General features: G+C 47.0%; 1 protein-coding gene across 3 annotated transcripts in view; it reads left to right on the top strand.

The window, feature by feature from the left end:
- Positions 1–917: 917 nt before the first annotated feature.
- Positions 918–22,280, top strand: part of LOC143338770 (leucine zipper putative tumor suppressor 2 homolog) — a 25,926-nt gene continuing 4,563 nt past the window's right edge. Inside the window, exons 1-3 of one of the 3 annotated variants that reach the window (XM_076759425.1) lie at positions 918–1,131; positions 13,184–13,304; positions 21,532–22,068. In XM_076759425.1, coding sequence (XP_076615540.1) covers positions 21,559–22,068 — 510 coding nt within the window. In that variant the 5' untranslated portion in view covers positions 918–1,131; positions 13,184–13,304; positions 21,532–21,558. Of the gene's footprint in view, positions 1,132–13,180; positions 13,305–21,531; positions 22,069–22,280 lie in introns of those variants that run through there. The other 2 variants (XM_076759426.1, XM_076759427.1) reach the window with 2 other exon arrangements.

The following is a 22,280-nucleotide window of genomic DNA, read 5'->3' as shown; positions in this document are numbered from 1 at the left end:
TGTGTGAGAGAGAGAGAGAGAGAGAGAGAGAGAGAGAGAGAGGGACAGAGAGAGAGAGAGAGAGAGAGAGAGAGAGAGAGAGAGAGAGAGAGAGAGCCGTTCAGGTGCCTCATTTAAGCGCCTCGCAAACAAGACAATACCGGAAGCTAGCAAGTTCGTGTTCAAAATAAAAGCATGTGACTTTGCACGAAAGATCATTTCTGTGGTATGCACCACCCCAAGTAGAGGATGAAGACAATATCACGTCATTACATGTTCAGTCATTATATTTTGTCATCGCGCCCTCTTTGTGTGGCTTGCAGCCTCTGTAATTTCCCCTCTCTTCGTAGTTAATGTTTGTTTTTTGTGTTAATTTAACTGTATTCATTATACTAAGAGGGTTTTGTTTTGTTTTTGTTTTTTTAAACATTTTTGTACTCCGTTTCTGTCAATAAGAGCGAAATAAATTTCAGAAACACCTTTCAGTATAATGGCTGTTCCAGCTAGGCAAGTAACTGGGTGTACTTTATTTTTACCACTGACATCTATAACTTTGATAGCAACCACTGAATTTGAATATTGTTTTTTCAACTTTTTACACATTTCTAGAAGCCTACATACGCAGAAATATTATGGTTTGCAGCTTGGGTGTCAGGAGATAAATTTAAGGGGTGACAAGAAAAACACATATTTCTGTTACACAAGTAAGTAATTTTTTTTTTCAAACTTTTTTTGTGAAACCCTGTCAAGTTTTACCTCCTTAGTCTGAAAAAACGAGGTCACGAGCCAAAAAGACTGATAAACACTGGATCATATTTATACTCGAAGAATTACAAAGATGGAGTGATCTTATTTTGTAAGCCAAACCGGATGTAGCCGTTACTTTTCTTGCTAGCTTACCTCCGGTCGCTAAACACGAGCACCGCCTGTTCGGCTCCCACACAACAACAAACGCGCTTTGAGCGGCAGGAAGAGAAGCCAGAGCAGGCAGGAATACATTTAACGTGTGTTTCTGTCAGCAGACACCTCGGTAAAGTTACGAGTTTGTGGATAAGACGTTTTAAAAAAGGACAAAGAAGACGTCGCGTCCAGATTTAGTTCGACTTCGCAGAGCAGAGCAGCCGCCGCGGACTGTCGCCTCCGCCGCTCATGGTAAGTTGCGCTTTAACTGTATTTGTACTGTAACTGACTTAAAGGAACAATGGAGGGAGAGAAGGAAAGCGTCTCTGCCGACGTCCGAGCCGTACAACTACACGTGTGTCCGGTTACCTTCTGTAAGTTTATGGATACTTTGAACGTAAAAGTCAACTTCACCACACTGCGCACAGGTGTGTGTCAAGGTGAAGTGACACCCCCCCCCCCTGCCGTGGCCCCTTTAAGCTAAAACAAACACTGTATGTAAATCATGGAGGAAGTAAAGAAGGTTTTCTTGGGTCTGACCTCTCCAGTAAATTCTTTTATAGTGTAAAATGCGTGCCTGGAGGCCCCTGAGGTCTTTGTGGCCCCCTCTAAAGAAACTTTTTTTTTTTTTTTTTTTTATCAGAGTGTGCATCAGCCGTGGCAGGCTGCGTTTAGACATAACAGAGTGCCTCCTGCAGTAACCAGAGCCACACTCATTTCCTGCTCAGCTACTCAGACTTCAGACCATAAATCAACAATTTCCTTATCATACGCCCAAAAACAAACCGTGTTTCCTTCATGTTATCTTTGTAGAAGTAGAGGCCTCATTTTGCCCCCAGAGCTGCAACGATTAATCGATTTGTTTGGCAACTATTCAATTAATCTGCAAGGATTTCGATCATCAATTGAGAGGTTTGAGTCATTTTTTTTAAGAAAGCAAAAGTCAGAATTCAGTTCTTAAATGTAAATATTTTCTGGTTTCTTCACTCTGAATAACTAAACTTTAAAAAAGGACATTTGAGGACGTCTTCTTGAGCTTTGATTAATCGTCTCCTTGCATTATCGACCAAATGACTGATGGATTAATCCAGAACACAATCAGCAGATCAGTCGACAGTGAAAAAGATCATCAGTTGCAGCTCTACTTTCTAGTTTCTTTCTAAGAACTCAGCTATTTTTATCATTGAACTTTTGCAGCCACGCTTTAAACTGATTTATTGTTCTGTTCCAGGTTCAGCGTTGGTCAGCTTGTTCTTAACATCCTAAAGAAAATCCTTGAACTAGCATCGCTGGGGACTTGAAATCTAGGTCTGCTCCACAGATAGCGAACGTGTGAATTGAGATTTTACATCCCAAAAACAATCTATGGTCTATTTTCCAGCTGTTATGGAGGAGAAAGCGGTTCACATTCAGTATTGGCTGACCTGCCTTGGGGCGCAGCAATAAGCTGAATTCTTGAAATGAATGGCATCCCACCCCCGACACCGTCTGCTGGCACAGAGGCGCTTTTCACTGTATTATTACATTTCCAGGCGCGTCGAGGGACCAGAACTCCAGTTTGTGTTTTACAAGGAGAGACAAGAACATAATTCAACGTTGTGCACACACGAGTTGGATTTACGGTGCGTGTGTGCGCTGCAGCTCTGTGCTCATTTGAGTAATGAGGCTTAAAAAAAAAAAAAAAAAAAAAAGCACCTTGTCTGCTTTTATATGCAGCTGCCTCATCTGTGATCAGAGGCCAAACACGAGACAGAAAAGAGCAAACAAGCGCAACTCTGCAGGATCTGGCGGGTTGGTGGGGTGGGGGGGGGGGTGGGGGGGTAGGTTTATTTGCATTGATAATTTCTCAACTGATTTTGCTTCCCTCAGAGGAAGTGCCTCATCAGCGTATCAGGGTGTCAGCGTCCGTGCAGCGCTCGGCTGAGTTACACATGACGGGAACATCACGACTCTGCGTGTTTGGGCTGTGGTTCGATTGCATTTGATCTAATCTGGATCCAGTATTAAATCTGCTTATTGAATCTGGATTCTTATGGATTGGCAGTTTGTTCGACCAGGAGATCATTTTGGATTCTTGACCTTCGGTAACGGCGATTTAATCGACCTTATGGAGGGCTCGATGGGAGGTGACGCCTCTCCATAAAGATGTCAGCACAAAACCTCAATTCTGAGCTTTTTCAATGCCTCAGTTTCAGCAATATAAACATCTTTTGAACCCACTGGGACGTCACAGATCTTGGTACTGTACCAATGTGCAGACTTTAAAGTATAGTTCTGGTTTGTTCTAGTGTCATCGGGTTTGGGAACGATCTGTTCATGAAGCGACACTGATGTCGATGACAGGTTCTAAACACACGTCCAGATCAACACAATTGATTTGTGGGAGAAAATGACCTATGAAAAGAATAAAATGATGACATCACAGCTCAGTTTTGACCCGGTGGACCTGCCGTAGTCAGTTCAGGTGCGCTCGCTTTCACTTTATCGCTCATCTTCGCCTTCCCTGATCATCTACCCCCGGCCTCTTGCTCACCCCTCTTTGATATATTCCCCTTTGTGCAGTAGATGGTTGGTACGCTCTTAAAACAGAACGCAGCCCTGTGTTCCTGAGTCCATGCAGTAACGTCCTTCATCCAGTCATGTGTTCACAGAGTGGTGAAACCTCGCTCCATCCTCGCTCGTGGACGACTGAGCCTTTCCAGGATGCCCCCTTCAGACCCAACATGACGCCATCACCTGTTACCAATCAACCTGTTTACCCGTGGAACGTTCCAAACAGGTGTTTTCGGAGCGTTCCCCATCTTCCCCAGTCTTTATCTGCATTAAACACATTGTCCTTGTGCTGTTTTCAGTTGCCTAAAGGTCAAAAAGGATTAACAAATGATCACACTCTGTTTCGTTTGCGTCTCAGGGAGCGTCAAGTCGGGGAGACAGCGGTGGAGCTGCGAGTGTTTATTAGTCTAAAAGGCTGCGTTTCATAATGGGTTTGTTCTGTAAGTGATACGTCGCCGTCGTGCTGCTCTGCTCCCCCTCCAGCTCCTCTCTGTCTTCCATCAGGCTAAACAAACGGTCTCCTCGAAGAACAAACACAAAGAGAAACTTCAGGAGAGAAGACAGCGATGGGAACAAAGCGCAGGCGCTTTGCCGTCGGGCGACACGAGGACTGTTGTGTTTTCAGCTCTCCTGACGCGTTGAATGAAATGCTGATTTAGTGTTTTGTGGATTTCATTGTTTATGTAGTCTCCCATTGTGTTGACTTTGCTCTCCCGTCACTGGTTGCTTACTGTAATTATTGATGTTGCTCAGTTTCCCACACCGCAGTCTTTAAAACAGTCTGAAATAATGACTCTGAGCGCTCGGCGCGGCTTTTCAAACAATGAGCCGTGACGCAAAATAGGCTGCAGGCTTATTTCTATTTAGCCCCTGCGTGAGTACAGGACGAGCGAAAGGCTTCGGCGTCTTAACGTAGCTCCTGTGATGATGTCTTCAGATTAGACTCAGCTACAGGAAGACGTGCTGTGTGCCGGTTGGTGTCTGTTTGGGGGATTTGGTGGTGTAGCTGGCAGACGGCTGGATCTGCTGTAGTGTCACAACACTCGGTGTAAAACTCAGGCCGCGCGCTGAATCCACAACACATGCAGCATGTTGGCTAAACAGAGCGAGCGCAGCGGGCCTTCGCCTCCTTTCCTTCCTCTAGAGCGAGATTTTCTGGTTTCTGGTGTCTCTCTGGACGGGTGTGGATCACCGGAGGCTGCAGGCTTTGCTGCGTCTCAGATCAGATCTGCCTGTCAGTCGCAGAAATCCGTTTTTGTAAACAGCCTTCGACCCCGTCCTGCTGCTCAACTGGACGCTAAAACCCACCTTTCTGACTTTAACCCGTCAACGTAGAAATGTAGACTTTATTATTTGTATTTTAGATGTTTAATCACTTCATGCTGCTGTAAACCGCCCTGAACCACATTAAGAAGGGTGGTATAAAGAAACTGTATTACTATGAATTAGAGGTGGGTGATGCTGATGATGATGATGATGATGATGATGATGATGATGATGGGAGGCCCACTGAGGGAAACTTCTTCTGTATTTCTTCACACTCAGAGCTGATATGTGACGTTTGTGTGACTTGGCCGTGATTCAGACCACAAAACAAAAGCATTTAAAGTTACCCTGCAGAGCTTTCTGCAAACAAACACGAATGTTTAGATTCAGAGTTTCTCATGAAAACAGTGTGTGTGTGTGTGTGTGTGTGTGTGTGTGTGTGTGTGTGTGTGTGTGTGTGTGTTTCCTTCAGTCAGGCCCCATGAAATCCGCCTCCTTTTTGTTCCTCCAGATTCTCTGCTGTTGTGAGAGCAAAGCTTCTACACATCACATCACAACATTATGTTGAAGTTAGAGGCGGAACAGTTAGTGGAGTAACTGATTAGTTAGTTGACTGACAGAGAACTAATCGGCAAATATTTTGAGGATCTGTCCAGTAATTTTTAAGCAAAAATGGCAAAAATTCCCTCGTTCCAGCGTCTAAAATGTGATATTAAACTGACTGTATTTGGATTTTAGACTGTCGGTCAGACAGACGTTGAAAGGCATCGCTGCCTCGGTTTGATATTCTTAGCCGGCTCATGTTTTGAGCACAGCTGGACTGCACATCTGTCCGTGGGCACCGGGAGTCGGGGGCCGGGCCTTCAGAGACCTGATCCCCGACCCTGGGAACCGGTCAGGAATCCTTTTTACTCCCCTTTGCGTCTGATCTGGAGCTGAGCGTCCGTCCTGACCCGAGCAGGTGACGTCTGCGATGATGATGAATATTTGAGGAATATTGAGGATAAAAACTATTAAGAGGATTTAGCAGCAGATGCATCACACACACACACACACACACACGCACACACACACACTGAATTGTCTCTGCTGAAGCCTCGTGACTTCTGCTTCGTCCCAGTATTCGGGTGTAGAGCACAGCAGCCATTAATCTGAAGTCGTCTTTCCCTCTCAGATTTCGTCACCTCCTTCTCCGGCGCTTTGACTAATGGCCTCATTTCAATGCAAATGGTCCATGGCACCAAAACAAGCACCATATATTAAAACTTTTAATTTCATAATGTCAGTCACAGCCTTGTGCTTCTTCCAAAACTTCCAAAACTGAATAATTAATGTCGCCCTGTTATCTGTCTCAAAGAAACAAGCACACACTGCGTACGGTATCACGGTGCTGATGACGTCGGTTCATTTAAGGGTTTGAGTCCCCTGGATTCCTTATTGACTCTATGGAGAATGTAGCCTGTGTGCTAACGGGCCTGCTTCACACGTCACAGCTGGAAAAGCGGAGAATAACAGCTGATTTGTGCAGCCTCGTCCTTTGTCCTGGCTCCTGGAGTCCACAGATCGCTCAGTGCATTTAGAAAACTGACACGATGGAAAGTGGAAATGACACAACCAGTGCTGTTATTCATTCCACAAACAGGACGGCGTTCATCTGCTGCATGCTGATGACTGTGATGACTGTGAATTTCTAACATGCTGCACAGAGAAACAGAGATCAGACTTCTGCTCTGTCTCTCTACACATCCATTTTCTAAATCTCTCTCGTACGTCTGCCCTCCGACCCGCCCTGCTGCATCCTTTCCTGCAGCCACTTTGAGAATGAGTCGCAGGGACCCGTTGCAGCAGTGATTAGATTTACAGTTTCGCGAACAGCCCTGATAAGACGCCGGAAATGGCTGCACTGTGCTGCCGTCACAGCGAAGTCGCCGTCATCAACATCGCTTAGTGACTGGAGGAACAAGTGTCCTTGGAGGGGAAGACGCTTCTCCTCCAGGATAACTTGAAAATGGACCCTGAGGTCATTGAACTACTCACACTGCATCAGTTCTGCTTGTGCTTTTTGGCCATGCTAGTGGTTAGCAAGTCCACCTCTTTTGGTGGACATTTGTGGTTTTGCAAAGCTAATGACCCCCTCGTCACCCTTAGCTGTAGATTAGCAAATGTTAGCATGCTAACGCGGTAAACTTTACACCTGCTAAACATCAGCATGTTATCACTGTCGCCGTGTCCCAGTACAGCCTTCAGAAAGATGAATTATTTCTCTGATTGGTGCAGAGAGAAGCGCAGTGTAAAGGTTGGATTACATGGCTTCAGACATCAGGGTTAGTCACAGGATGTGGGCACAGTTTTGTCATGTCTGGCCTTCATCCCAAGTCCGAGCTTACAGCCAGAAGCGAGTTGTCAGGAGAATGTTTTGCACTGCGTTTGCACGCAGCGTGTTGCATCATCTGCTGTCACTTGTGGGTGATTCTGTGTTAACAAACGCATGAAAAACCTTTTTCCTGTGAGCAGCTGTGATGGTAGTGTGATCATGACTTTCCCAGCTGCTGCAGAGAGGCCCATATGTGCATCTCTGACTCTGATTACCACACACACACACACACACACACACACACACACACACACACTACAGCCGTGTCAGCCGCCCGGCGTCCTGCTGTGATCCATCTCACACCTTGTGACTGCGGCGTAGCCCACAGCCGTTCTCACAGATGGAGGTCAGGAACACGAGAAAACACAGAAACAGAAAGCAGACGAACAGGTCGTGATCGCGGCGCTCGATCCAAAACCAGCATCAACTTTGACTCAGAACATGTACGAACTGCCGTTCATCAACCAATCAACCTGTTCACCTGTGGAATGATCCAAACTGGTGTTTTTGGAGCTTTTCACATCTTTCCCAGTCTTTAGGTGCTCAGAATGAGAAGACAAAAATCAATGAAGCTGATGAGGAAAAACATCAACTACATTCTGTTTGTGCTGTTTTCAGTTACACTTCAAAATTATCGTATCATATTCATTTTTTACGCAGCGTCCCAACTTTTTGGATAAAGGAAATAAGGAAATTTGCTTGTCGCAACAGCAGAATGAAAAAGAGGGGAAGAAAACAGAACAAGCTGTACAAATAAACAATAAAAAAGATTCAGAGTAAAGACGACTGAAGAAGGCGAGTTTCTAGTTGGAGCAGTGAGAAGTTTTACTTTGGTTTTACCTTGAAGTGGTTTACATAATGTGTCTGATGGTCTGACTCAGGCTGCTCCTCCGTAGATCTATGGCCAGAATAATGAAGATAAGCCGCAGCAGGAACGAACCTGAACTATCCTTTATGTTTAAATCTTCCTTCTCTTTTCTTCTGGCTCATCTCCCTCCTTTCGTTCACTCTCACCGTCAAGGTCGTATTTTTTTTTCTTTGACAGGTTTTCAAAAACGACGACGGCTTTTTCATTTCAATGTGAAACTCAGGGTCATATTTCATGTTTCATCCTGTGTCCTTTCGCAAGTTTAGAGCCTGAATGCCATCTCTGATTGCTTTAACTGTTCAGTCTGCATCCTCTTCCCTTCATTCCTTTAGTTTTTGGTATGCCCCCCCCCGAATCGATCACCATCGTTCAATCGTATTGATCGACGAAGCAATCCAAGCTGAATTTTAGTGATCGCTCAGCATGATAGCATCAGCAAAGTGTTTATTTTCTCTACATGAATTAATTCATCTTAATTTCACTTCATATTTTTCCTCTGGTCACCCCCCCCCCACCCCCCCCTTGCAGTGGCTCTGTGCCCCCCCCCCCCCAGCTTGAGAGCCACTGAGTTAGAGGTACAGTGTGGAAGTGGGACGACCCCCTCCCTGTGGTTGGTTATCAGGATATTTTTAAATCCACTCCTCGTCTCTCTCTGCGTGATCTCTGGCCTGATTATCTGCTGCTGAGAGGCCGCGAGATGGACGGCACACAAACGCATCAGAACGTGGCATCTGAAACAGACGAGGCAGCCCTGAGGCGAAGCTTCTGAGCGGGGAGGCCGACCGCGTGGTGGGACGCAGCTGCCGGCGAGGCGAGGCGAGGCGAGGGGGTGGCAGCGAGGAACGAGGGTGCGGATCAGAGGCTACGTGGGTGGTGGGACGCACGGCGGAGGGGCAGCTGCGTCACGGCGTTGCATAAGGGCTTACGCAGGCAGAGGGGAAGTGGATGTGAAGTAATTAGCATGGAGAGCCGTCAGTCCTGCCTCAGAGAGGACGAGAGACGATCCAAACAATGATCAGTCCGTCCGTCCACGGGGAACACAGCAGCAGGCTACCTGCGGTTTAACGTCTGTCAGCTGTAGATTTATTTGTTATCTCTGCTCGTCAGTCGACAGATACGCCGTCGTCGCCTTAACCAGCGTGGTTCAGTTCATCTTCAGCTTTTTTTTTTTTGTCAATGGAAGACATCTTCTTTCACATTCCTTCCTTCCAAAAAGCACCACCTCTTCACTGACAGCTGCTCGTTTCCTCCTCATCCTCAGTCAGAGTTTTCTGTCTGTGCGCTTTTAAAAATGTGGGAGGATGTTTGAGGTTTGGCCTGGATGATCCTGAACGAGAAAAGAGAGATTTTGTGCTGTTTAAGATGGAATGTGATGCTTTCCATGTGGGCCGACCTCTCGCTGTCCAAACAAGGCAGACGTGCCAGCGTTCCCAGTGGACTCTGCCCATTTCATCCTGTTAAACAAGCAGCTGTATCACCTCAGAGCTCCTGAACAGTCTCCTCCATCAGTTATTTTCCATCACGTTCGTGCTGTTATGTCTTTGACTGCAACAAGCAAATGAAAATGAATGACATGTTTTCAGTTGCATGCTTTTTTTTTTTTTTTTTTTTTGAGTCCAGCATTGTCACTGTCTGCGCGACGTCCCTTTGATGCAGCTTCACTTCTCTATTTGCTGAAAGGCCTTTGTTCAGGGTGTTTTGGCTCCATCACCTCTTATGGGGTTTGTTAGCTTGTCTGGAACCTTTGGCACACGGCTGAACATTAGAATAATAAACCTGAGTGCTGTTGGGTGGCAGTGTTTGGATAGGGAAGAAGTGGGCCGCCCTGTTCCTTAATAGTCCACTGGCTCTGTGCGAGTGTGTGTGTGTGTGTGTTTGCATGTGTGTGTGGGCCTGAAAGCCTGGCAAACACTGTACCTCATTTATCCTCATTTCCACTTCTCTATTACACTGCCCTTCCCAATAGGTATCTCAATTTATTTCCTGCACCACATCCTATTTAATGTAACCTCCCATCCACTGCACAGTGTGCTGTGACCACAGACGTGCACCAACTAATACTGAATGTTTATGAGTGAAATCAAGCTTAAAATCTCCACCTTTACCTGTTGATGAGGTGCTGTTGTCTTTGTTTGCACCGTAAAAGTCTGCATAAAGTTGCCAGCGATGATTATTTAGACTTTTGATTGGGCTGTTTTTAGCCGTTAATACGACTATCAGACATGTTTTTGTAGTCGCAGATCATCATGTGACTGCTCGTCAGCTTTGTTTGCAGCTGCAGCAGGCAGCTTTTACACGCTCGCTGTCCAGTACCAAAGGCAGGCAGAGGAAGTTTGCTATTAGCTGGTGAACATAGTGGAGCATTTATCAGCTTTAAGGCTGCACATTTCCTGTCTGAGCTGCAAAACTTGGCTAAAAAGAGAGACAGAAACACCAATCCAGTCCTCCTCAAATGAATGCTAATGTGTCTGATAACATGCCAGTGTTGTGTTGACAGCTTTACAGCTACCCAGAGTGGCCAAAAATCTGAAAAATGCCAAACATAATCACAAGTTCCCATCAAGCCACAGTCTAAAGCTGCCATAAAAACATTTTTGAAGCTGTAACCAGCAAATCGTTTGCTATTTTTCATGTTGTTCCTGCACTTTTTCTGTCAAATCTCAGATGTATATTTGTTAAACTTAGTAATTAAAGTAATCCTTACTTTAATTTAAGCTGTGACAGATCGTATTGTTCAGATACATTTATTTTATTTTGTCCAAACAGACTCTGACCCACAAACACTCATGTAGATGTCTCTTATATTACTTCATTGCTGTTTGCTCACAGGCTTAGCGATGACGTGAGGAGATCCTTGTAAGCAGCTGAAATCATTATTATTGTTGTCTTTTCGAGCTCTTTCTCTTCTGTGGCTGCTCGACAGGTAGACTTTGGTCCTCAGTTTGTTTCTGCAGTCGAATCGGATGCAGCAGGACGTTTCAGACACGTTGCTGACCTGTTCAGTGGGTCGCCGCCTCAGACCGAAGCCCCTCTCTTCGCTGCAGCTGCGTTTTCTGCTTTGAACTGCCCTGAAAACAGTTCAGCTCCACTTCAAAGGAGCTTTCTGAGCCGGTTTGAGTTCTTTTAAGGCGGCTCTTCCTCCAAAATCAAATGTCTTTACGTCTCATCTTTACTCCTCCACTTCATTGATTGCTGATTGATTTGTGGGTCAGTTAACGTGCCGTAATGAGGGCTGTTGGTATTGAAGGCCGTCTTTGAAGGTGCCCTTTCATGGGATGAATAATGGAATGAGATGGTAATCGCGCCGCCGCCCCCTCCTCTCTTTTCAGCCAGCGCACATGCTTCTCTTTCCCCCTGCTGTTTGTTCTTCGTTTTATGAGGATTATCCCCTTCAGTGTGGAATAGCAGGTGAGCAGAGCGGTCCATGATCTGTGGCTTGATTGCCTGTCTGTCTTTCAAACAAACAGCGACAGCGTTAGGACGTCACAGAGCTCAGAGGAGACACTCTGCACATCGCAGTGCAACGCTAAAAGCTGTCTGAAGGCCATCTGGATTGAGCTACATTACATGTGGGAAGCCACAGTTTCCTCAGCACTTCCATCTGTCTGACATACTAATGCAGTACGCTCGGCACAGATGGAGGAGCTGCAGGTTTGTTTAGCTTTAAGTAAAGCCTGTACAGTTGCTGTAACCCTGCAGGCGGTTGGTAACGGTAATTTTAGCAAACATCCCTGATCCTGCTGATAAAACAGGATGCACATTAACCACCAGGCTGCTGCTCGTGTTTCGGCTCCTACCGCACCAAGACCCCAGATCTGATGCTACGTCCCTCAATTTTATGACATTATTGACTCACGTCTTGCTGTTTTTATTCTGTTTGATCCTGAAAATGACATGCATGAAGGTTAAAAATTACAGAGATTAGCAGTGCACTCATCTGTCAGAAGTTTCACCATTTCTGTTTTTAATCAAAGAAGTTGGATCTGCATCAAATAGACGAGCATGCCGGATTTTCTCCATTGGCAGGTTCATTCATTTGAACCCTTTGGTCTTATGGTCCATTAGCTTTCTAATCAATACCGTTCTCATGTCTGTGTGCTAAATATGAAGCTATTTCCAGCCACTGGTTTGCATAGTTTAGCATGAAGACTGGAAAGGGCACGTCTGCTCTCTCCAAAGGTGACTCCACCTGGAGTCACCCTCAACACGTCTCAGTAGTTCACTAAGAACTATTCCTGTTTAATGACCACTTAAAGCTACTGCAGGTGTCACTGGCTGCTTTTCTCAGTTTGTAGTTTTACTGCAAATTGTGATACGAGTAAGAGATTCAGCCGTAGTGACACACTGGACCCGTCTGATGGTCTCTGAATGCTGCGTGAATAATTCATGTACGGCACTGCTTGGAAATAGGATCTCTTGAGGCCGAGCTGCAATTAGAGCAAAGCTTCGGTTCTGCAGATATTCATGAAATTATACTCTAACATGAGGGGGCACACCTTGAACAAGGAACCTGCACAGCTGATTGGAAGTTGTTTGTACACTCTGCACACCGTCAGTACTTCCTTCTACCTGTTATGATATCGTTTGCTGAAAACACGATGGTGCAAAATGTAATCTGACGTTACGCTTTGCAGTTCAAACATTCTCACGGCAGCAGGACTGCGAATAGTCTGTCAGCGTGGACTAATGGCTGTCTGGTGGACTCACCTCTGGCACTTCTTCTACTCTAAACTTCAATATTGCTTTACCACTAATGCACCAGTTTAATGAATCGCAGATGGGCCGTGGACTTCTTTCCAGATGGTGGCAGTGTGCTTCTCACCTTTGTACCTTTTTGGATGTCAAAGCATCATTTGAGCCAAAATCAGTTTGTTTTATCAATGTTTTTCTTCTTCCTGCAGCACATCTTGGAATAAGATTACAGAAAATGACAAAAACCTTTGTGGTGGTGTACAAACATGTAAAAGAAAGATCAGGAAGGTCTTCACTGCGCTCAGGGGATGGTTGTTTGGTGAAGTGGGCGCGAGCTTCACTCATGTTGACGTGGAAAATCCCCTCAGTCTCAGCCTTCCTCCGTGTCAAGCGTTTTTGCCGTCATGACTCAGATTTTCCTCCTTTTCGCTGACTTCTATAAACACACTTGTCACATTTCAGGTTTTCCAACTCTCCACAGCGGTAGCCGTCTCTCTGCTTCTCTTCTGCTGATTCAACAACATGCATTCCTTTGCTTTTTATCCCCTCAGCTCGGGAGAACAGAGAGGATGAAGATCTGCTCACCGGTGTGAGTCCCTGGGATGCTCGACCGACCCGTACCTCATGCTTTTCTAAGGCCTCCAGAAGCTGAAGACAGGGTGTCATTGACGGGTAAGTGGAGCCTCTTGGGTGAAATGTGCTTTAGAGAGAACCCTGAACTCCCCGTGTCCTGGTGTGAAACAGGACTGTGCGGTTTGATTGTATGCAAACATTTTCACATGACTTCTCTCACAAAGTTGCAGCTTTAAATTCTCTGACATCTGAAACCAGTTTTCCTTCTCGAGCCCTTTCTGCTTGACGCTGAGAATTGGCTGCAGCTTGCCGCACACACAGCAGCGTGCATCCCTCCGTGTGTGGATGTTAACACATTCCTGCTGTGTGGGAGTTAGCAGCAGATCTTAATCATGGATAGGGTTTTGCTGTAATTCCAGAGCTGAAGGCGAAACCCTAATCTCTTTGGCACATAATACGGTAAATCAGAGTGTGGCTGAGTCGGGTCGCTGCCAACTCAATACAGCCATCCCATTTCTGTGGATTTATGACTGGACTTAAGAGGAGTAGTTATTTCAATCTTCAGAGCTCCCTCTCTCCCTTCATTTGTGTCTTAAACTGATGAACCACCCCCCTGCTGAGCGCTAAACCTTTTTTATTTCGGAGGTGTTCGTGGATTGCTTTGTGCCACGGAGGATTATTTTGGAAGGAAGTGGTCCAAAGGGCCGGCCGGTCGCGGCCAGTTTTAGCTGCGGCATCCAGAGGGAGTGATGTCCCCACGCACAGGCAGCGCGGACATTGATGGATGGCCTAGCTTTCTGTCGGTTCCCGGTCCCAGACGTGAGGCGTTGTTATGAAAATATAGAGGGAAGCAGGCTGACGGGCCGCAGAGAGATGGCAGCTCGGCATATGATGGATGACCACCTGCTGGGCAGCCGCTGCAGATAGAGATAAACTAGCGCTGCGACCTCTAAGGAGCCGCTTTAAATGTTCACCAGATATTGGCCCGCAGGCGGCACTCCTTAAGGTTTCCTGTAGAATAACAAACTTTATGTGACTGAGGAGGATAAACCAGAAACCACCCGATAGATGTACCCAACGTTACTGCGAAGCCACACTGGAATTATTTGTTTTAACTGGAGTTTTGCTGTAAATCCCTGCTGGTGTTCCCTCAGTTATCCTGCAGACGGAGAAGGAAGCCACACAGTCGTCACTTCACTTTGCTGCTTCAGCCTGTAAATCAACTCGCTCGAAATGGGCTGAGTCATGTCAGCCCCCCCCCTCCACCTCTCGCCTATAAAGAGGTAGTGTTAATGGTGGCATTCACAGAGGTGATTTGCAGCCTGCCTCTTTATCCCGGCACCGGTGGCCTTGAGGCGGCTGATTGATGGTGTATGTCGTCCAGCGTTGGACTCTGACTGCGCGTGGGTTCTGCAGCTTCGGCTGCAGCAGGCTGGGACTTCACTTGTGGCACATTCACTGTTCTCCAGACCTCCCATTGAGACATGGCCAAGAATGACCTTGAACTCCCTCCCCTACGCCTCACTGCCTCAAACTTCATGCCTACCAGTGTGACCTAGTTATAGGGGGAGGGAGAGGGAGTAGAGGAAGCGAGAGGGACAGATCTGTGTTTGTGTGTGTGTGCAAGGCGGCGGCGGGGCATAGCCTACTTCTCGTACCCTACTTTACCCCTCGCTTCATCTGGGAGCTGAGCAGCTGAGCTCGACTTCACCATCTCGTCCTGTTGTCTCCTTTATTTTAATTCACTTGGGCCAGATGGTGGATTACAGGTCAAGGCGGAAGGTGAATGCTTTTACTCCTCTGGAAGCTGATCAGCTGGTTACTTAGAGACTCTATCTGCACCTACAAATGAACACATGAATATCCCATTTTGATTTAAACTTGTCCGTCGGATGTCACAGCATTGTTTTACGGCAGCTGTTTTCACTGAAAATCCTCCTATAGACCCACTGAAGGCGGCTGGCTTTAGCAGCTGAGCAGGTGGAGACCAAAGCAGAGCTAAAAGAAGAGCCAACATTGGACTGACGTTCATCAGGTGACATGAAACATCACCTGTGTCTGCAGGATGTGTAGTCAGTCACACGGAGGTGCCAGATCGACGAAGAAATCTTGAACTAATAACGTCAAAGGTTTTCGTTGAAATAAACGTGTTACGTCGCTGTCTGTCGTCAAATGAGGTCACACAGCGGTGACTGAGCCTGCGGCCCACAGATGAGAGTTTGTTGGTCTCAACGTTAACCGAACATTTCCCAAAGCTGCACCTTCACATTAAAAGCATCACAGGAAATGCAGTGTCTTTGTTAGTGAGCTTTGCATTTGCAAACACTTCGTGGGGAGTAAAGAAACAAGAAGGAGCAGCCACAGTGAGATGAGGAGCTGCACACCTCAAACTCCTCAGGGAGGTAACAGCTCCTCTCACTGTGGCCTGCAGACTCACGGCCAGCACCATCAAATCAGATCACAGAAGAGAGCGAGTGGCCTATTATGGCCCGACTCCTTCATTAATACCACGTTAGTTTGTTTTGCCTTGATTCTGTGTCGCATTAAACCACATGTGCTGTTACTGCCAACCAACCAGGACTGAAATCTGGGAGACTGCTGCTAATACACACACAGAATGTTTTACCTGAATGTGTCTGAACACATCCTGTATGTACACGAGTCAAACAGCCAGCGGTGCTCCTCTCTGGTCTGTGCTTTTATGCAGCATCAGTGCTGATCTTTGATGGGTTTACCTCCTTTAATTCAGAGTGACAGCCTCTTTAATTAACAATCTGCTCAGTAATTATCTGCAATTCTTTTTTCTGAGAGACGAGAGGCAGGACTGCAGCGTTCGAGGACGACTCTTTGAGGGAGTTTTCATACTAAATCTTAATATAACGCCTGCATATTTGAACTCTGTTGTTGGCTCCCACCAGCTTCACTTCCCAGCTGTCCTCTCCTCACTCACATCTTCTTTAGTTTCGTCTCGAATGCACTGAGATGAAGACTCAATTTTGACAGATGAAAAGGCTCAAATCAAAAAGGCAAATCCAGACTCTTTAAAGTGAGAAGATGTCCTCGTGAAGTTCCGCTTCCTTTGTGCTTTCTGCTCGAAATCGGCCGGGAAAGCAGAAAGGTCTTAAACTGACAGCTCGCCCTCGCCGGCTTTCTGTTCCTCTCCCCTTTCGCTTCTTTTTACTGCCTCACAAAGGCAGCAGAGGACTCTGCAGAGTGTAGTTTCTTTGGTCAAAGGAAATGGAAGAGGAGGAGTGGGGCTGCGAGAAAGGAGGTGTATCTGTCAGAGAGAGGCTGTGCTGAGGAGGAGGAGGAGGAGGAGGAGGTTGGGAGGAAGGGGAGGGGACTGTGCTCCCATTCACATTGGCGGCATTTGGCTGTTCCTCTGCTTTTTTCTGAGGGGGTTAGAGAAGTTTTCCTCAGGAGAGTTAGTCCGAGCCGGAGCCAAACATCCTGCTGAACATAGTGAACGTTTGAGCCCGCTGAAGCTGAGAGTCTGCAGGAGCTGAGGCTGAGGATGAGGATGAGGAGGAGCAGGGCAGATATGCAGAGAACAAACTGGGGTAAGAAACTCGTTGGAGAAAAGGGAAGTTGACTTTATTACTCTGACAATCAGGTGGTGTTTGGTGATCGCTCATCCTGCCGCTCATGAAGCTGTGAGTTCACTTCTGCTGGTTTAATCTTAATGTTCATGTTAAGGTGGAGAAATGAAACTTTTCTTTTTTAATTCCATAACAGGGAAAAGAAATGGAAATAATTGGAAAAATAAGCAGCAACTATTTTGACCATTGATGAATCGCTTCAGTCCACGTCCTGGTTTTCTGTCAGATTTGGCACTAAACTGAAGTTTTAGGCTGAAAATCGACCAAAAGGAATCGAAAACACGACCTCGAGAAAATGATCAGAAGTTTAATTGATAATGAAAGCGATCATTAGTTACAGCAATGGCAACAATCCGAGCTTAAAACCGACAAAGTGCAGCCAAAAATCCATCGATCGCTCGTCTGTTACTGCTCCTGAAAACAAACACAGTGACGAGCCGAGGACGTTCATCCAGAAGTGTGTGTGTGTGTGTGTGTGTGTGTGTGTGTGTGTGTGTGTGTGTGTGTGTGTGTGTGAATGAATGAACGGAGGCCTCTGCTCCCTCTCAGTGCAGTTCAATCATTGACAGAGTTCAGTGCATCAAACAAACCTGGCGGCCCTCGTGAGAAATGTCCGTTCAGTGAACTGCTTTCTTTCACACACCGTGAATTTAACCTGTTATTTACCAGCAGAGTCATTCAGATTTAACATCCTGTCCTAGAAGAGCAGCAATGAGCAGGACGTGTGTGAAGTGTGAGGATTGTAGACTGAATGTATTTTGGTTTTTGGACCTTAAATGTGGCCCGGTGACCGGCGGTCTGCTGGGGTTTACGAAGTGTCTGCCTGAGGAAAGGTAGGCTGTCTGCACAACTAAAATAGCTTTGTCACACTTTTCCCTCTCTGTTCCAGTTTGCAGAGACGGGGGGGGGGGGGTTGAGGAGGTGGGAGGGGGTCCAGGACAGAAGCAGAGAGAGGATGGAGAGCGGAGGAGGGGCTCTGAGACACCTTCCGCCTGCCTCGACCTCTTTCTCTTCAGTCTGAGGTGGTGCTGCTCTGAGCGGTGAAGCCTCAGCTCACAGGGTTTCTGTTCCCCCCCCCCAAGGCTTCACCTGGTGTGGGGGAGTATTTTTAGACTCTCCCCTCTGCGGCTGTGTGTTTATGGCGTGGCGCTAACAAAGAGGGATTTAGTGAAGGCTCTCTCTCAGTTTGCCTCAAAGCAGGTTTGTGTGACGTTGCAGTGTTGCAGGGCAGGGCCGGTAAACCGTGCACACTGGAGCTTTACAGCGTGGCCTCTATAAAAAGGCTTTTATACTCTTTGTTTCTCTGATTGGCAATCTCAGATGCAGTCAGAGGAAAGGTTGCCCGGCATGCCAATGAATGTCACTGAACTCTATCCAGACTTACTGCTCTTTATGTAATGAAATCCGCTGCTGTGACTGGAGTGACCTGCCCGTCTGCAGACCTGTACTGATCTCAGCATGTGGATTTCTCATCTCTCTCAAATGTTAGTGGCTTTCAGGTGAGTCCTGCGTTGTCACCCGCCTCTTCTTCCTGTGTCACGATTAACATACACGGTGCATAATCCTAAATCCAGCCATGAAGCAGTAAAGAAGCAGTTAAGATGCTGAACTCGGGTGTTTGTGTTTGCTTTGGAAAGTTTTGGCTCACACACTTTTATGCAGAATGATGCAGATTTTAAGAAACTGCAGCAAGTGCAGATTCTCCCTCAGCTGCTTTTTTTTTTCTGGAGTTTGATCCGAGAGTGATTCTATAAAACTGTCAGCGCTGAAAGCTCGGGGATGAAACCCTGAAGCCTTGAGGTGACAGCAGATCCCAGAGCTGCCGGCATGCAGAAACCGCTCGGGAGGAACGCTGAGCTGTGGCACGTGAGCGAGGAGACGCCGGAGAAACGGTGGCTGCGGCGTCTGCGTTTAGTCTGAGCTCTCATTGGCCGGTGTGGCTGCACATTCCTTCAGCTGGAGGAGCGGCCGAGTCCGTCTGTCCGTCCGCTGCATGACTGAAGGGCGTTAAAGCCTTCGAGAGCTTTCCCAGACAAAAACAGTGTCAGCTGACACTGGAGACATTGTGGGGTGGTTATAATATAACGGCTGTTTTCTGGGGTTTTTACAGCTTTGGATCGTAGTTGTTGACGTGTTCATCACTTTAAAGGTGGAGCTCATTTAAATTAATATGCTGCTGCATTAAAGTCTATTTATCAACCGTAAGGACAAACTGGGAGCGTATTTAAGTTTGTCAAAAAGGCTGAAGGCTTTAAGATGCTAAGGAGGGGTCCTGGCCTCCCTGTCAGCCCTCTGACCCCCCCCAATGTTTGAGGCCCCTCTCACCATGACAACAACAGAGAAACCAGGACTGCGTGATCATGACGGGGGCTTTAAAACCAGTTTGAGACCCCTCTGCTCTCCTCAGTCCAGTCTCTGCATAGTTTCAGTCTGGAGGGATTAGAGCTTATTCAGTTGTCTGGATAGAGCTGGAGGGCAACAAAATGACCCCCCCCCCCCCCCATCAGAAATACTCCAGACCCCCGAGATCTGCCGAAAACCATGAATGTAAACCAAGAGTTTGAGAGTACAGACACGCACCACTCGACGTTGATCTACATTTGACCTTGAACGCAGCACAGGTCTGAACTGAACGCCATCAGATCAACACAAAGGCTGCAGCGACCCGAGGCGAAACAAGCACAGAGAGACACGTTAAATGTGTCTTATTCCGCCTTTGAATGTCGCTGTAATAAATGGAAAATCTCAGTCTTCAAATAGGAACGAAACAAGAAACGAAATCCAAAATCCCTTGTACAGTTTGGTTGGAGCGAAGTTGGTTGGTTAATGCTGCATCCCAAACACCACATGTTGCTCCGAATGCCATTAGCTTAGCTCCTTTGTACCATCACTGATGCAGTACTTGAAGTCTGCAGTATGAATCTTTAACGATGCGAAATTTACTTTAACAGTACTTTAAAATGTCCAATGTGAATCAATGCACAGGGGAGTGTGCATGCCTACAGATGCCGTCAGTGCCAGATTTGTCTTAGTCAGTTATTATGAGTCTAAGTCGGGATCAGCCCAACTTTGAGAGCGCTAATTAACATGTGGTAATCACAGTTAAATCGCAGTAGTGGCCGCGTAGCCTCGCAGTAAACTTGGCAGGTTGGAAAATGACTTGGCACGGCCCCGTCCTGGCAGGCGGAGTCCGGCCAGCGCGCCTGCTGTCGGCCCTCCGCTCACCTTATTAGCCGTCTTCGCCGCTGACTGTCAACACGGACGGTCTTTTCCTGCAGGTTTTTATCTTCACCATGCCGACGGGAAGGTAGAGAGAGCTGCGCTGACGGCGAAACCGACGACGGGCCGCAGCCTTGACACACGTTAAAATCCCTCTGTGATCTGACAGCCTGAAACTCAAGAACAGGACGCAGCCGTCGGTCGGATATCCTCATTTTCTGTGACTCGCCGCCATGTTTTTAGAGCACAACTGGCCGCGCTGTTGGTGTGTTGTTGGAGCACCGTGACCTCATCATCATGCGTCCTGTTGGCCATTGTTCTCCACACAACACTCAACTGTTCACCATCCACTGTTGACATCATGGTGTGAATGCGCCTGTTATAGAGCCAGTGTTCACCGGCAGCCCTGCAGAGCGAGGGAGTGGAAGACTAAGTGCATGAGATCTTGCGCCTCCTACGTCGTTTTATTATTTCTCCCAACTTTATATTTTTGTGTGCCGTAGGATTCGCTCAGCAACTTTTTACACCCACAGCTACAGAACCACAGCAAGCCCAACCTCCTCTTTGTGTTCCTGCGTCGAGGTATTATCCACAGTTATGAACTTTTAGTTATTCCCAAGCCTGATGAGATTTGTGGAGGCAGTAGCCTTTGTTGCTGTCGGGGGAAATGCCAGCATGTTAGAAGCCGTTTTACATCTCAAATGAAAAGAGACCTCTTTCCTCTGCTGCCTCATGCCTCCGGCCCTGTTTGTGCTGCTTCAATGGGCTTCATGAATGGCCTGTCCTGGTTCTCTGTGTGTGGGCCACCACGGTCTTGTGGGACATTTGTACGCTTCAGTCTACTGTATGTCATCTCTGTTTTGCTTCTGTCGTAGATGCTGTGTGTGTTTGTGAGGGAGAAATTCCTTGAAAGCATCCGGTTGATCAGGGAGAGAAACATGTCGTTTCAAGCGGTTTTTAGTTTCCTGGTTAAGATCAGTAAAAATGACAGAAACTCGTCTTTGTGTCGGCTGAGAAAAAACATTAACACACTTGCAAAGGACTCGCAGTTTGCTGAGGAAAACTTGTGAGTTGTCCTGTCCTTAAGGACCTGAGACTGGACTTGAGACTTGGACTTGCCCTAAAAGACCTGACTTTGAAATGCTGAATGTCAGAAAACCTTACAGGAGAATTGCTGTCACAAGATTTCAGACTTGACGTGGATTTGTCTCGAGATGACTTGAGATATGACTTGAAAGACTTGAGACTTGACTTGGACTTGTCTTGAGTGAATTGAGACTTGTATTACAAGATGTGACACTTGTACTTGTCTAGAAAGACTCGAGACCTGCTTTTGGACTTGATTTCAGACTTGTTAATGCGAGACCTAATGACTTACTAGTACAAGTCTTTACTAGGACTTGACTTGGATTTGTCTTCAATGACTTGACACTTGAGTAAACTCGTTATAACAAGTCTTGACTCGGACATGATCTTTGTGAGATCAACACTGTTGTCTCCTCTCTCAGAGCGAGTGACCCCTCTGAGCTGCCACCATGGCCCTGGTTCAGGCTCTGCCCATATCTGCTGAGCCCCACAACCCAGGCCTCAGTGGAGACCCCCGCAGGAGACACCCCTCCGGCCCTTCGCCCCCTATCAACGCGCCACCCTCCGCTCTGGATCCTATGGGTTCTGTCAGCAGCCTCATCGCCACCCGTCCCCACCAGGACCACCGTTCAGGCGCTGAGCTGGGAGCCAGGATCCGTCGGCCCACCCCTGGCGCCTCGTGCCTGGGCTCCGAGTCGCCCCAGGACCCCTTACTGCAGAGCATCCCCCCACTCAAGAAGCAGAGCTCCACAACGTCCAGCAGGGGGCTGGAGAAGGAGAGCGGGAACGGTAACTACACCTATCTGAACGAGGACTACATAGGTGACTGGAATGACAACCATGTAACACCTGTCAGTCCAGGAAGTGACGCAGACGAGCTCAAAGAGGGACCCGGCTTGAATGGGAACATGGGGGGACCTCCTCCAAAACTGATCCCTGTGTCAGGAAAGCTTGAGAGGGTGAGTCTGAGTAAAATCTTAATTTTATATCAGATGCAAAGAAGTGTTTCTGTTATTTAACCCCATAAAAAGGGTGGACAAAATACTAGAAACACCTGTCAGCATCACAAACTTGCGCAAAAAGATAAGCAGATAATTCAACTAGATCACATCAATAGATCACTATAATGATGTTTCTTTAACACTACAGGTAGTTGAAAAGGTGAAACTGA

This window comes from Chaetodon auriga, chromosome 20 (assembly GCF_051107435.1).
Source record: "Chaetodon auriga isolate fChaAug3 chromosome 20, fChaAug3.hap1, whole genome shotgun sequence".
Lineage (NCBI taxonomy): Eukaryota > Metazoa > Chordata > Actinopteri > Chaetodontiformes > Chaetodontidae > Chaetodon > Chaetodon auriga.
This window is presented reverse-complemented; position numbering and strand designations above follow the sequence as displayed.